Here is a 13,443-nt window from a genome sequence, read left to right on the forward strand (position 1 = left end):
CATTTATGGCTGTCTCTGTGGGCAGGTAGCTGCAAGGGACAGTGTACACAACCAACTGTGGCTTACGAGAACAAACACCACATCAAGCCACAATTAGTACACACAGTGGATTGGATCCAACTTTCCCACTGGTGAAATGGGGAGGGGGGACATGGATATCTCCAAAAATCTACACTGGAGATAATGGGACCTGCATGGATAAAGCCACATCGTATGGGTTGTAGTAAGGAGGGGAATTTAGTGAAATTGAATGAGAAAGCTGGCTGGATCCACTTCAGTAAATAGCAAATGACCCCCTTTTTAAAAACCCTTGTTTCATTTACCAGGAAACAAACCCGTTTAGTGGATTGGTTGCATTCACAGGCAACTTTACTCCAGTTGATTGTGCCATCTAAACGAAGCAGCACTTTGAAATCTTCCAGTGATGCTGAAGGGTATACATCTGTCACAACACAATTCGTGTAGATGTGGAGATTAGCCTAGTAATAACCATGCATGCTGGGCAGTGTCCAAAAAGCCACAGTCTGTTCATAGGGTCTGAACATCAGAGGTTGTCCAAATTTATAGCATGTTCTATGAAATGTGTTACCATTAAAGAGTCAGTGTGGTGTAGTGGATAGAGTGTCTGACTAGTATTTTGGACACCCAGGTTTGAATCCTTGCTTTGCCATAGAAGCGTGATGGGTGAAGTTGTGTCAGTAACCTACTTCACAGGGTTGTTGTGTGGATAAAATGGAGGAGAGGTTGATGTAAGCTGCTTGGATCCTCACTGGGGAGAAAGGCAGTGGTATAAATCTAGACAAAAAAAATAGCCAATATGTACATACTGTGCATTATGTATAGGTTCCTGGGTTCATATGTCTCCATTGCCACAGGAAAATGACATCATTGGTTTTTTATTTGTTGGGGGGGGGATGGGGTCCTGTTTTTACCTTCGCAGCCTTATGGTAGAAGTTTTTAGAGGTGGGAGGGGATGGCTGAAAGAGAGCAGCTTGATTCAGTTGTTGCAACAGGGAACCATTATTTACCTCTGTGTGAACGAGCCTGGGGAAACCCAAGGGCAGTGTGTTTTCCTCTCTGCTCTTTCCTCCTCTTCTCGTCTAGACTGCAAATTCAAGATTTCCACTTTTACAGCAGACTGCCTTTTGCTGTTCCATCTGAACTTGTAAGCTGTGCTTTTTGTTAGCATTGTATGTGAGGACAAACTTTGGAACCCTGGTTTGCAGGTCAAGCTCTAACTGCAGTTTGCTAGCCTGAATGTGATGGGAAACTGCAATTGGCTGCAGTTTCTGACATTACAATGTCGTTTCAGACATTACAAAGTCTTTGTGTCTGCAGCGTGTTTACCACAAAGACCTTCGATCAAGTGTGTAGGGCTGAAAACTCCTGGGCGTATGGTGGCTTGATTTGTATTTGGACCATGGTGCTTGAGGAGCAGCTGGGGAAACAGCCATAAGCTCATTCAGTTTTCCCCAATGGGAACAGAGTCTCCTTCAAATTGGGATTTGGGGGTAGATTTTGCTAGTGCCTGCAGAATTCTGTAAATCTTTACATTTGGAAGTGGGGTTAAACCCCATAACAGCTGCCATCAATTCCACCTGCGTGACAGGCACCAGAGGCCATAGCTTTATTATTTTTAAGTACTGTTTATTTTCCTGAAACAAAATATCATTTCCTGCCATGTAAGTGCCTGTATTTTTGCCAGCAGAAGGAGCAATGAGAAATGCATGGCGCTGAAGCTTTATCTGCTTGGACAGGTCTCCTTCTTAGCAAGTGGTGTTCCTAGTTCCAGTTTCAGAAATATCAGTGGAGCCTTGAGGCCCAGAAATGTTTTTTTGTTAAAGTGAGGCTTTCAGGATGCTGAATGTTAATTTCAGCACTCATTAGTAATGTCCCAGTATAGGGCCTATACTATAGGCAAGGCTTGGCAGATAGGTATATGGTGACTAAAGGGAGCATCCAAGAGGGAACATCAGGGTGCCCTTATGTTAGCTCTCCAGAGGAACTGGTTGGCCACTTTGTGAGACAGTAGGCTGAACTAGATGGACCACTGGTCTCATCCAGCTGGGCTGTTCTTATGCAGGAGTGGCCAAACAATTGCCCGGGAGCCACATGTGGCTCTTTCACACATATTATGTGGCTCTTGAAGCCCCACCACCCCATCAGCTAGCTTGAAGAAGGCATTTGTCTCTTTAAATCACTTTGCCAAGCCAGGTGGTGGCCTGGAAAATGGATTTAAAATTGCTTTCTTGCCACCTCTCCTTCCCCTATTTGCCTGCCTGCCTTCCTCCCAAATGCAGATCTCCACTTGGCTCAGAGAGTGGAGGGTGCAACCATTCTCATCCTAACCAGAGCTAGTTGGAGGAAAAGAGGGCTCACAATGTGATGGATCTTTGTGTGATTCGTGATTAGTTAGTGGGTGATTAGTAAGATTTGCAGAGGATGCTGAACTGGTTTAGGAAGCGCAAAAACAAAAAATCCCTTGTTAAAAATCCTGTTTGCTTTACCAGCGGTGGGGGGAGGGGGGTGCTGAAGCAAATAAGTGACAGGCCGGTGATTAGCAAACTGCAACCCTTTGAAAGGAAGGGAAGTTGCTCCAAAGCCCGGAGCGTGCCTGCTAATCTACTAAATGGCTTGTGCTGGGGATCTCCGATCGTTGCCATTACAGTTTTGCTCTGCTATGGGCCCCTGGGATTGGAAGGCGCGGGCGGCGGACGAGAGCCCGGGTCCTTGAATAAGCGCTGGCGTGACCTCACTCGGCGTCCCAGGGGGGTGGGGGATGATGAGATCATGAAAATGCCGAAGCTCTCCAAAGGCTTCGATTTGTTCGGCGGGCGGGGGCGGCGCGCGGGGTGATCTCATCCTGGGGACTCCAGGGGGAGTGGGCAGCGCCGCCTGTTGCCTCCCCTCCAGGGCTTTTATGGGCTCCGTCCCCGTCGCTCCTCCGGCGGCCTCCTCGCGGGCGGCGGCGTTAGAGAATGCGGGCGGCGGAATGGAGCAGTGTAAACAGAAGTGTTGTCGTGCAATCAAGCGCCCGCGCTCGTCTGCCCAGCCCTGCCGGAGCAACAGCGCAGAGCAAGCCGGGGAGCCCGCTGCAAAACGTTGCACGCTTCTCGAGCGAATGTTACGCGCTTTCCCAGACATATAGCTAACTGGGGCCCATGAGGCCTGGCCCCGTGACACTTTGGGGGGCCCCTCACCCCCCATCCCAGGGCCACATTCCTTTACCTCATCCTCCTGCATAACCTAAATCTTGCATGAGGGGTGGTGGGTGTTCCTGCAAGCCCCTCCCATGTGATTAAAATCACACAAGAGGGAGAGGGGCAGCCCTAGACCCTCCAACTTTGACCCTGCTGCAGCCCCTCCCTGTGGACCCTCGCGACGGAGCTGTGCGTTCCCCTTCCTTAAATTAAGCCAAGCCCCGCTGACTCCTGAAACAGCATTTATTTCAACAGGCGCTTTCCTGAGTCACGGCTCCGAGCGGGGTCACAGCAGGAAGCCTTAGTCTGCCCTTGGGCCTTCGGAGAAGCAAGTCGCGGTTTCTTGTAGCCGCGAAATGCAGCCTGGCCTGGTCCTTCCCACCCCGGCGCTCCGCAAATCCGCCCGGTTTGGAAAGTACCCCGTAGCGGCGGGGTTGCAACGAGCTCTTCTTCTGTCCCCCTCGCTTCGAGACTAGGCTGGTGGGAAGTCCCCAGCAAGCCGCTGGCTGTGGTTCCACCATGCAGCAGAGCGAGAGTTTCAATTGCATTCTCCGGGGACCGGCGGCGTCAGGACTGCCCGGTGGGGATGGGGGGAGCGTTTTGTCACATTCTTCTGCCCTGGGGGGGGGGGGTTGCACATATGTAGAAATGTTATTACTCTGCTTTGTCGTGAATAGCCTGCCTGCGCTTGGAACAAGCAGGGAGTGAAGGCAAGCCAGTTTCCAGGGGGGACCTGGGGATCCCACCGGGATTACAACTCATTTCCAGACTGCAGAGGTCAGATCCCTTGGGGAACACATGGATGCTAAAGAGGAAGAGACTCTATGGCATTGTACGCAATGAGGTCCCTCCCCAGGCTCCACCCCTCAAATCTTCGGGAGTTTTCCAACCGGGATCTGGCAGCCCTGTCCTCCCTAACACACACACACACACACACACACACACACACACACACACACACACACACACACACACACACACACACACACACACACACACACACACACACACACACACACACACACACACACACACACACACACACACACACACACACACACACACACACACACACACACACACACACACACACACACACACACACACACACACACACACACACACCCCGCCAGTGGGGGGGGGGGGGAGGGCGCAAATCTAGCAACCCTGCAGGGCAGCTGCTAGAATGAATCCTTGATCCCACACATGCTATGAATTCTTGAGGGATTTCAGTAGTCCAGTTTCCTCAAATCCTACCCCACCTCCCCGAAAATGATTGTCAGTTGCCCTGAAGCTTCCTGGTGCATACTCAGGAGACTTAAAAAAAAAATAATCACAAGTTTCTACATACCTGAGGTTCCCACACCCCAATATGCAGAACATCCCAGGACCGGATCTACATGTTTTTTGAGGGGGGGAGCAAAATTAAAAAAATGATGCCCCCTTATGTAAGGGCCATTCTATCTTATGGCCCCATAGAATACAATGGACTCCATCCATACCCAATTTGGCGCCCCCCCCTCCGTCAGGGCCTGGGACAAGCACCCCCCTTTGCCCACCCCCCTAGATCCGGCCCTGGAACCTCCTATATTGTCCATGATTGATTCTTTATTTAGATATTTATGACCCTGGGCATTCCTTCCCACTCTATAACTGTGTAATATATTTAACTGTGTTTGTGTCTTATAAAGTTTTTGTCTCCACTGCCTGGCATTACATTTTGTAACACACATCGCCCCGCCCAGCAAGGTCTCATTTATGTCAGATTCGGCCCTCATAACAGATGAGTTCGACACCCCTGATTTATACCCTTCTTTTCCACCCAGTGGGGATCCAAAGTGACTTACAACCAGTGTTCCCTCTAAGCTGAGTTAGTGTGAGCTAGCTCACAGAATTTTAGCCTCCAGCTCACACATTTTTGTCTTAGCTCAGGAAGGATGACCCCTGAGTACAACGATTTATGCGATAAGTCACAACTTTAATGCCAGTAGCTCACAAGGTAGAATTTTTGCTCACAGGACTCTGCAGCTTAGAGGGAACATTGCTTACAACATAATTCTCCCTTCTTCCGTGTTATCATCACAACAACCCTTTGAGGAGTTGAGGATTTTTTGCTGTCAAATCACAGCTGACTGTACCGTTTTCAAGGCAAGAGATGTTTTGCCATGTTCTGCCCCTCTGCATAATGACACTGGATGTCCTTAGTGGTCTCCCATCCAAATACTAGCCAGGGGTGACTCTGCTTAGCTTGCTAAGATCTGATGTGATTGGGCTAGCCTGAGCTATCCAGGTCAGGGCACCCTTTAGCTGAGCTAAAAGATGGCCCAGTGTTGCTCAGAAAGCTTCTATGGAAGAGGAGGGATTTAAACGAGGGCGTTGCAGATCCTGGTTGGACACTCGATTCCTCTGTCACACTGGTTCTGTTCTGTGACATGGGGAAGGACAGTGGCTCAGTGTTAGAGCATCTGCTTGGAAAACAGAAGGTCCCAGGTTCAATCCCTGGCATCTCCAACTAAAAAGGGTCCAGGTAGGTGTGAAAAACCTCAGCTTGAGACCCTGGAGAGCCGCTGCCAGCCTGAGTAGACAATACTGACTTTGATGGACCAAGAGTCTGATTCAGTATAAGGCAGCTTCATATGTTCATATGTCTTTAATCACCCAACAGCCCTCTGTGTTGACTTGAGACACATGGTGCGTTCACACGACACCTAAATAATGTGTTTTACATCCAGATTTTTGCTGTTCTTACAATCTGACCCTTTCTTTAAGAAGCATAGGGAAGCATCCATGGCTTCTCTAACTTCCCAGACCCTTTTTATCTTCACAACAACCCCTTGAGGTAGGTTAAGCTGGAAGATTGGCATAGGAGCATGACTTGGGGGGGGGGGTGGAGAAGTGGCACTGAGACCTGTAAGATGGCATCTTGGAGGCCAGCAGGCGGCAGGGAAGCAAAAAGCCTTTTCAAAACAAGGCTAAGAATTCTGCAGGTGGAGCAAAAGGGATAAGGATAACAACATCTCCTGATGTCTATATTTTCAAGCTGTTTTTTCTTTCCCCGGGGGTGCAGTTAGCTGGGAGGTAAACACTGATCTAAATTGCTTTGCAGGTCCCTCAGAGATGTGCTCAGTTAAGCCAAACTGTCTCGTATGTAGAGAAAGTTTTTGGATGAGAGTCTCTTCTTTTATTATATGACGAGCCTGAGCTTTCTGGCTACAATGCTTAGCTCTTTACAGGACTGGGTGCCATTTCAAGGCTGCACAAAAGCACCCTTATGTCGCTCCTCCGTTCTCTTTCTTCCTTAATATACTTCAACTGATACAAACTCTGTAGCCTGGCTGATTTCAGGGTTTAACTAACAGCACTGTATCTTGCTTATTTTAAAGCAAAATTTTGAGTTCAAGGCACTAGTAACTTGTAATGCCCTTCATGGCTAGGGCCCGCCTATCTGACCAACTGTATCATGTTTCATGCACCACAGATATGCCCTTCTGGTTGCCACCTTTTAGACATTTCCCCATACAATGTTGTCCACTTAATGGCCACTATGGCCAATTCCTTTTCTATAGTGGCTCCCACTTTATGGAATTTTTCTTTGTTTTATTGACATTTATATTCCACCTTTCTCCTCAAAACACCTTACATTTTTCGTCTTGTCTCCATTTTATCCTTACAAAACCCCTGTGAGATAGTTAGGCTGAGAGCATGTGACTAGCCCAAGGTCACCCAATAAGCTTCCAAGGCAGAGTGGGAGTTAGAACCCCAGTCTTCCTAATCCTAGTCTGACAATCTAAGTACTCTACAGACTCCCTCACACTTAATCTGGGTGGTAGTATCCATTGAGGCAGGCCTCAGATTAAATGGAAGCTCACAGGAGTGCAGTTCCTGAACCTTTCTGAGAGTTCCTCCTCCTGAGAGTTCCACCTCCTTGTCCATTGAATAGTATGTGCAGCTGCATAACAATCCCTGGATGAGCTCCACCACCTATTTATCTGCAAAATGACCCCTGCATAGAGGTGTTCCAAAGGCGTTGTAGGGCTGTTTTAGTTGTGAGGGCATTTGGAAATTAAGCTGCAAGCATTTTGTGAGCCTCTGCTAAAAAGATATATAATGGCTTGTGTTATGTTTTAATTAAATTAGTTGTAAACTGCCTTGAACTACAAGGAAAAGTGAGAAGTATATAACAGAAGTATATAATGAAATGAATGTATTATAAGGGCTAAGAATGTGTGGTCTGTTTATGTTTTAGTAACCGATGAGATCCTTAGACTATTGCAGGTCTTGAATTCTGTCTGGAAAATATTCCTCATTTTGTTCAGGATTTTCTAAGAAAGAGCTTTAAGATATATTTCTGCTATCACATTTCCCAGCTTTTGTTTTAATTCTCTGTGCGGTTAGCAGATCATTCATGAGTCCGAGAACACAGTTCTTCAATTGTACTATGAGTCTCTCATCTGAACCTATTATTTGTGAAGTTATGATAAATGACCTGAATCCACTGCCTTTTCAACTTACAGGGGAAGTTCTATTTGGTCATTGAAGAACTGAGCCAGCTGTTCCGTTCCCTCGTCCCCATCCAGCTGTGGTACAAATACATCATGGGAGATGATCCATCCAGCAGCTATTTCCTTGGGGGTATTCTCCTTATCTTGTACAGCCTCTGCAAAGTAAGGATCAGCCTGAGGTTCTGTTTGTTAATTAAAATATTTAGATCCTATTTTTGTGATATAGATGTTTGAAAGGCCCTACTGCAAAGTAAGAAACTCACTTTATAAAATATGCCTGTATCTGACAAAAGGGAGTTTTGACTCTTGAAAGCTTATAGCCCATAACTTCTTCTGGGCTCAAATCTAGCTAAACACAGCTGGTGTGATTAAAACAAAAACAACATCTAACTGGAGCAGAAATCAGAAAGTAAAATCAATCTTCCCGCTGCAATTATTCCAGGTTAAAAATTTGCTTGCTCCAAAAGCCCATTGAACAAAAAAGGGGGGGCTTTCTAATTGTTGTAAAAGACATGGTGAAATATAGTCATCTGGACAAACCTTGTCACTGACTGTATCATTCCAAAACAAACATTTTCTAACTTCTATGATTATGGTGTTTTATGTTTCACTTTTTGAAAAGCCTCTGGAAATGCAGTGTAAAGGCCTCAAGCCTTTGGAAATGCAGTGTAGAAATTTCCTATATAAATAAGTAAATAAATACAATCCATCTAAGCTAGTGGGCTTTGCTCAATCTTGTGGAAGTGAGTTCCACAAGGAAAGGATGCATTGTTTGAAGAAATCCTTTCTTTTATAGTTGAGAGCCAGAGCCTTCCTCATTACTGCATCCTCTATTCTTAAGAAGGGATGGTCTTTTCCTTGAGACATAACAGTGTTTTGTGCATTTTCTCTACAAACCAGTTATCTTCCTGTTTCTCTGTTCCAGTCTTTTGACATCTGTGGTCGTGTGGGAAGTGTAAGGAAAGCCTTGAAGGTCCTGTGCACTCCTCAGGTGCGTATAAGCAGCTGCTTCGTTTCTTATAATTAAAGTAATTGGATGTCTTACCAATTACAAGGAAGATCTTTTGTTGAAGAGGCTTGAGGCTTTCTCCCATAAGGTCTGTCAGATTTTTTTTTTTTTAATCCTGCTCTTCTGCCAAAAAGCTTAAACCAACACACACAGATCTCCTGGCCTTCATTTTATTCCAGAAATGTAGTTTTGTTTTTTAGTGCACTGAAGTGGTATATTCCATTTTACCCTGTCAGGATTCCATCACCTCATTCCCATGTGATTCTGCTACATGGATAGATTTGTCCTCCTATTCTGCTCCTGTATAGTCGATGGTGAAAGCAAAGAGTAAGCTGTGTTGCACTTTCTTCCTGATGTGCTAGATTGATAAATCATTGCAAGTCAAACAAATAAGGTGAGGAAGTAGTCAGCAACTCTCATTCTTCTGGCCAGAATTTTTCTATGGAGGTGTGTGTGTGTGTGTGTGTGTGTGTGTTGGCACCTGGAAGTCATAGTAACCTCTGGTGACTGACCCCTGGAGGATATTCAGAGAGGTGGCTGAATAAAACCCTGCTGCTGCCCTCCCAGTTGCTGGTACTCCAAGGAAGTCTCCCATCCAAGTACTTACCAGAGTCAGTCTTGCTTAGCTTTCAGGATCTGATGAGATTGGGCTTGCCTAGGCTATCCAGGTCAGGGTGAGCTTAATTGTTTTATTAGCACTTACTTCTTTGGCCTGCGGTAGCTGAAACCTGGTTCTTCTTGCCCATCCGCACATTCACCATAGGCTGGCTGGAGAAGGCCATTTTAACGTGAAAATTCTGCTTAAAGTCTGCTTTTCCCCTGTTTTGTTTTGTTTTTTAATTTTGTGCCTGATGAAGAATTCTGGGTATTGTAATTGTGACTGAATGATTATTTTCTAATTTTTATGTTCTCTGATTAGGGTTTTTTTTAAAAAAATTTTTTTATTTATTACTATTATTATTTTTGTAATGAAATTTCACTTGTTAAGATTTACAACCAGTCTTGTTGTAACTCCTTTTGGCTTGTTTTAACTTCTTTTCAATATGCATAGAAATCTCTATATGTATTGGTGCCATTGATTTTGTTATATTTTTGATTGTATACTTTATTTATCTTAATAAATGTTTTAAATTTTAAAAAAATTAAAAAATTCTGGGGAATCTGAAAACTTGCACTGTTACGTATTATTGGTTTGGTCTAAGGTAATCCTTCATCCTGTAATGGTACAATACTTTCATCCGTCTTAGGACTCTACCAGATCATTTTGCTGCATGAGTTTTACCACTTCAGACTGCAGATCAGGAGGCCACTTGGTTGTCTGCTCCTCTCCTTGTTCCTTCTACTAGAGATGATGAAGAAGGATTCCAGCCTGTGCTTCCTCTCTCCCATGCTAGTTTCACACCCTCCCAGCCCTTGTAGCAAACTGGTTGTGTTCCTAAAGATTCCAGCAATGTGAACAGGGGAGACAAACCAAAGGAGGTCTCTCAAGGTGGAAACAATCTAGTCCTCCACACTCACCTGGATGAAATTGAGTCTTCACCTTCCTCAGTTCTTTGTTTCAATCCCACAATTGAATCGAGTCCCTTTAGGGTTTTGGTCAAGCCGGCAGAACTCTTGAGTAGCTGACATAGTAGGCAGGTGGTCTAAAGCAGGGAATTGTGCCTTACTGTACCCTTCTGCTCCAAGACCTAAAGCATCTTTCTCTTGTCCCTTTGACAGAACTATGGAGTCCGTGCGACTAGCCAGCAGTGCAGTGAGGCCGGGGACATCTGTGCCATCTGCCAGGCTGAGTTCAGGGAACCGCTGATCCTCTTGTGCCAGGTAATGGTTATTGATCTTTTCCCTCCACTGTGGGGTGACACATGTCAGGACCAGTGACATTCCACTATTTTGGTCCAGACAGGGGTGGAATTCTAGCAGGAGCTCCTTTGTATATTAGGCCACACACCCCTGATGTAACCAATCCTCCAAGAACTTAAAAGGCTCTTTTTTGTAAGCTCTTGGAGGATTGGCTACATCAGGGGTGTGTGGTCTAATATGCAAAGGAGCTCCTGCTAGAGTTCCTGGGTCCACACAAGTTTCCTCTGTGCCCAGAGGACATGCTCTTCATGGCCAGCAGAGTCCTGGGTTAAGTTTTGGGAAGTTCCAATTCAAAACATTTTACTTAGCAGGTTGGAAAGATATGCCCAGCCAGAGTGGACAATACTGGTTCCAGGAGACCTAGGTTCAAATCCCTGCTTGTGCTATGAAAGCTTGCTGGGTGACCTTGGGTCACTCACACTCTCTCAGCATAACCTACCTCACAGAATTGTTGTGAGAATAAAATGGAGGAGAGGAGAATGGTGTAAGCTGTTTTGAGTCCCCAGTGGGGAGAAAAGTGGGGCATAAATGAATTAAATGAATAAATAAGTTCTTAACTGTAATGCAACAGTTAGTGACCACAGAATCCAACATGCTGAGAATCAGGGCATTCTTTTTACTGTCATTGTTTACTTCTGTAAAGCAAGATTCCAGTCCTTATGGCACTGGAGAGAAACTTAAGCTCTAAGCAGGATTTTCAGAGCCTGAGCAGCAGTATCCTTTCTTGCCCTTCCCCATGGCTTCATGAGACTCACCACCTGAGGGGGGGGGGGGGGGCAGGACCCTATTTGGGTGGAAAGGCTCCACAGAAGTGTTCTAAATAAATGATACGAAATGGCTTTATTTGCTTAATATAGGTGACATTTGTAAGAATTCATCTTGGTGCAATATTTGGGAGTCTTTGGTTCAAAAATGGTGTGTGTGTAACCACAGAAAACTTCCACTAACGAAAATGGGGTGGTTTTCACTGGTTTCCCCTTCTGGAGAAGACTTACAATGCCCCCTAATGCCTTTCTTGGGGCAGGATCTCCTGTTCCTCAGGAGGAGAATTTCAGGAATTGTTTTGGGCTGGAAGGGAATGGGGGAGATAAGGAAGTGTTGTTCTTCTAATGGATATCCTATCTTTCATTGGAGACTCATCAGGGTATCCAAGTCACTGAATTTACAGAGTCCTATCCCCCCCACCCCCATGTCTTGGCAGCATGTGTTTTGTGAAGAGTGCCTCTGCCTTTGGTTTGACCGGGAGAAGACCTGCCCACTCTGCCGTTCAGTGGCCGTGGAAACTGTGCGCTGCTGGAAAGATGGCACCACTTCGGCTCATTTCCAGGTTTATTAACTTCTGGACTGCTCCGGAAAGTAAAATGGGCTGGAGAGATTCTCATCAAGTCTGCTCCTAGCCAGTCTTACTCAGAGCTTCAGTGAAGATACCAGACAGTCACATTGCATCCCTCTTAAGAGTCGTTTTATACATTCACCTTACACTGTGGTTAGCATCACACGTGTATTCCTCCCCTGATATAAATGTATTTATGTTTATTGTATTTCTGTACCTCTTAACCTTGCGATTCAAAGCAGCCCCTATGCTAATAGATGTGCCTGTTCCCTTAGTCTTTTATTGTTTTGTTCTCTTGTCTGTTGTTTTGTTCTATTTGTCAATCGAAGCCTGTTCTGACTCCCTTTCAGCTTTTCTCTTCAATTTTAGTCCTTTCCTCAATTCTCATTGTGCTCCTTTCTTCCTCTCTCTGATTTAAAGATGGCTGTATCCAGGGCTTTTTTTGTAGCAGGAACTCCTTTGCATATTAGGCCCACACCCCTATTAGCCAATCCTCCAAGAGTTTACAGGGCTTTTATTACAGGGCCTACTGTAAGCTCCTGGAGGATTGGCTACATCAGGGGTGTGTGGCCTAATATGCAAAGGAGTTTCTGCTACAAAAATAGCCCTGGCCGAATCACCTTAAAGGCAGAGAACAGAGGGGAGCAACCCTCCCAAAGATCTGTTGTAGGCAAAGAGTGTAAATAAACAAAAAAACCTCTGGTAAATGAAGAATCCAGAATTTTTTAAAAACCCACCGGATCCAGTTCCTCCCACCCATTTCGTCCTGGAGAAGATGAGAGAGAAGCAGAGATCTGTAGTAATTTCAACCACAGTTTAAAAAGTCATACATAGGAAAGCCCTTATATAAATTCCTATAACACATGACAATTAGCAGAACAACAGATGAGGCTGAACGTGTAAAGCAGTTTGCAGGAAGGTGTCGCATTCGGAGAATTGCACACTCCCAGCCAGTTGGGTTGCAGGAAAGCTGCTTTCTACATGTTTATTGGAAGCTGCTCCATGAATATTCCCCATTTGTCAGAGGTATTCATGTTTTCTCTGTGCAGATGTTTCAGAGGAGTGGCTGTGTTAATCAGGAAAAGCAGCAGCAGCAGCAGAGTTTTGTGGCAACTTAAAGACTTTATGTGCATATTGGGGCAGAACCTTTTACAGAGTTAGTTCTTTTCTCCCAAGCACTCTTGTTCACACTGGGATGCTAAAGCAGAGGTTTAGAATGCCAGTTGTTCTGCACCTTGCATTCATACATCATGGATACCTAGATCTGATTTCTTATTGGATTCCTCCATTGTGTTTTGTATTAGGAGGGAGGTGTGAGACACGCACGCACACAAACTAGATTTGTGCAATCTGTTAAATGTGATGTCTGAATGCAGCCTGGGTGCGGGCCACTCCCAACTGGTGATGAATTGGCAAAGCAAGGCAAATTGTATGTATACTTATCCCCCTAATGGGGCACAATTACTTTCCACAGCGAGCCAGCCAGCCCCTGCTGAGCCCAAGTATGGCAGTGTCAGATCTCCATCTGAATAGGTGTTA

General features: G+C 45.5%; 1 protein-coding gene across 1 annotated transcript in view; it reads left to right on the forward strand.

The window, feature by feature from the left end:
* Positions 1-12,611, forward strand: part of RNFT2 (ring finger protein, transmembrane 2) — a 37,222-nt gene extending 24,611 nt beyond the window's left edge. The window contains exons 7-10 of the mRNA XM_060249988.1: positions 7,715-7,864; positions 8,628-8,693; positions 10,431-10,532; positions 11,773-12,611. Of these exons, the coding sequence (XP_060105971.1) occupies positions 7,715-7,864; positions 8,628-8,693; positions 10,431-10,532; positions 11,773-11,907 (453 nt within the window). The 3' untranslated portion in view covers positions 11,908-12,611. The remainder of the gene's footprint in view (positions 1-7,714; positions 7,865-8,627; positions 8,694-10,430; positions 10,533-11,772) is intronic.
* The last annotated feature ends 832 nt before the right edge of the window (positions 12,612-13,443 follow it).

The sequence above is a fragment of the Heteronotia binoei genome, chromosome 11 (genome assembly GCF_032191835.1).
Source record: "Heteronotia binoei isolate CCM8104 ecotype False Entrance Well chromosome 11, APGP_CSIRO_Hbin_v1, whole genome shotgun sequence".
NCBI classification, from domain to species: domain Eukaryota; kingdom Metazoa; phylum Chordata; class Lepidosauria; order Squamata; family Gekkonidae; genus Heteronotia; species Heteronotia binoei.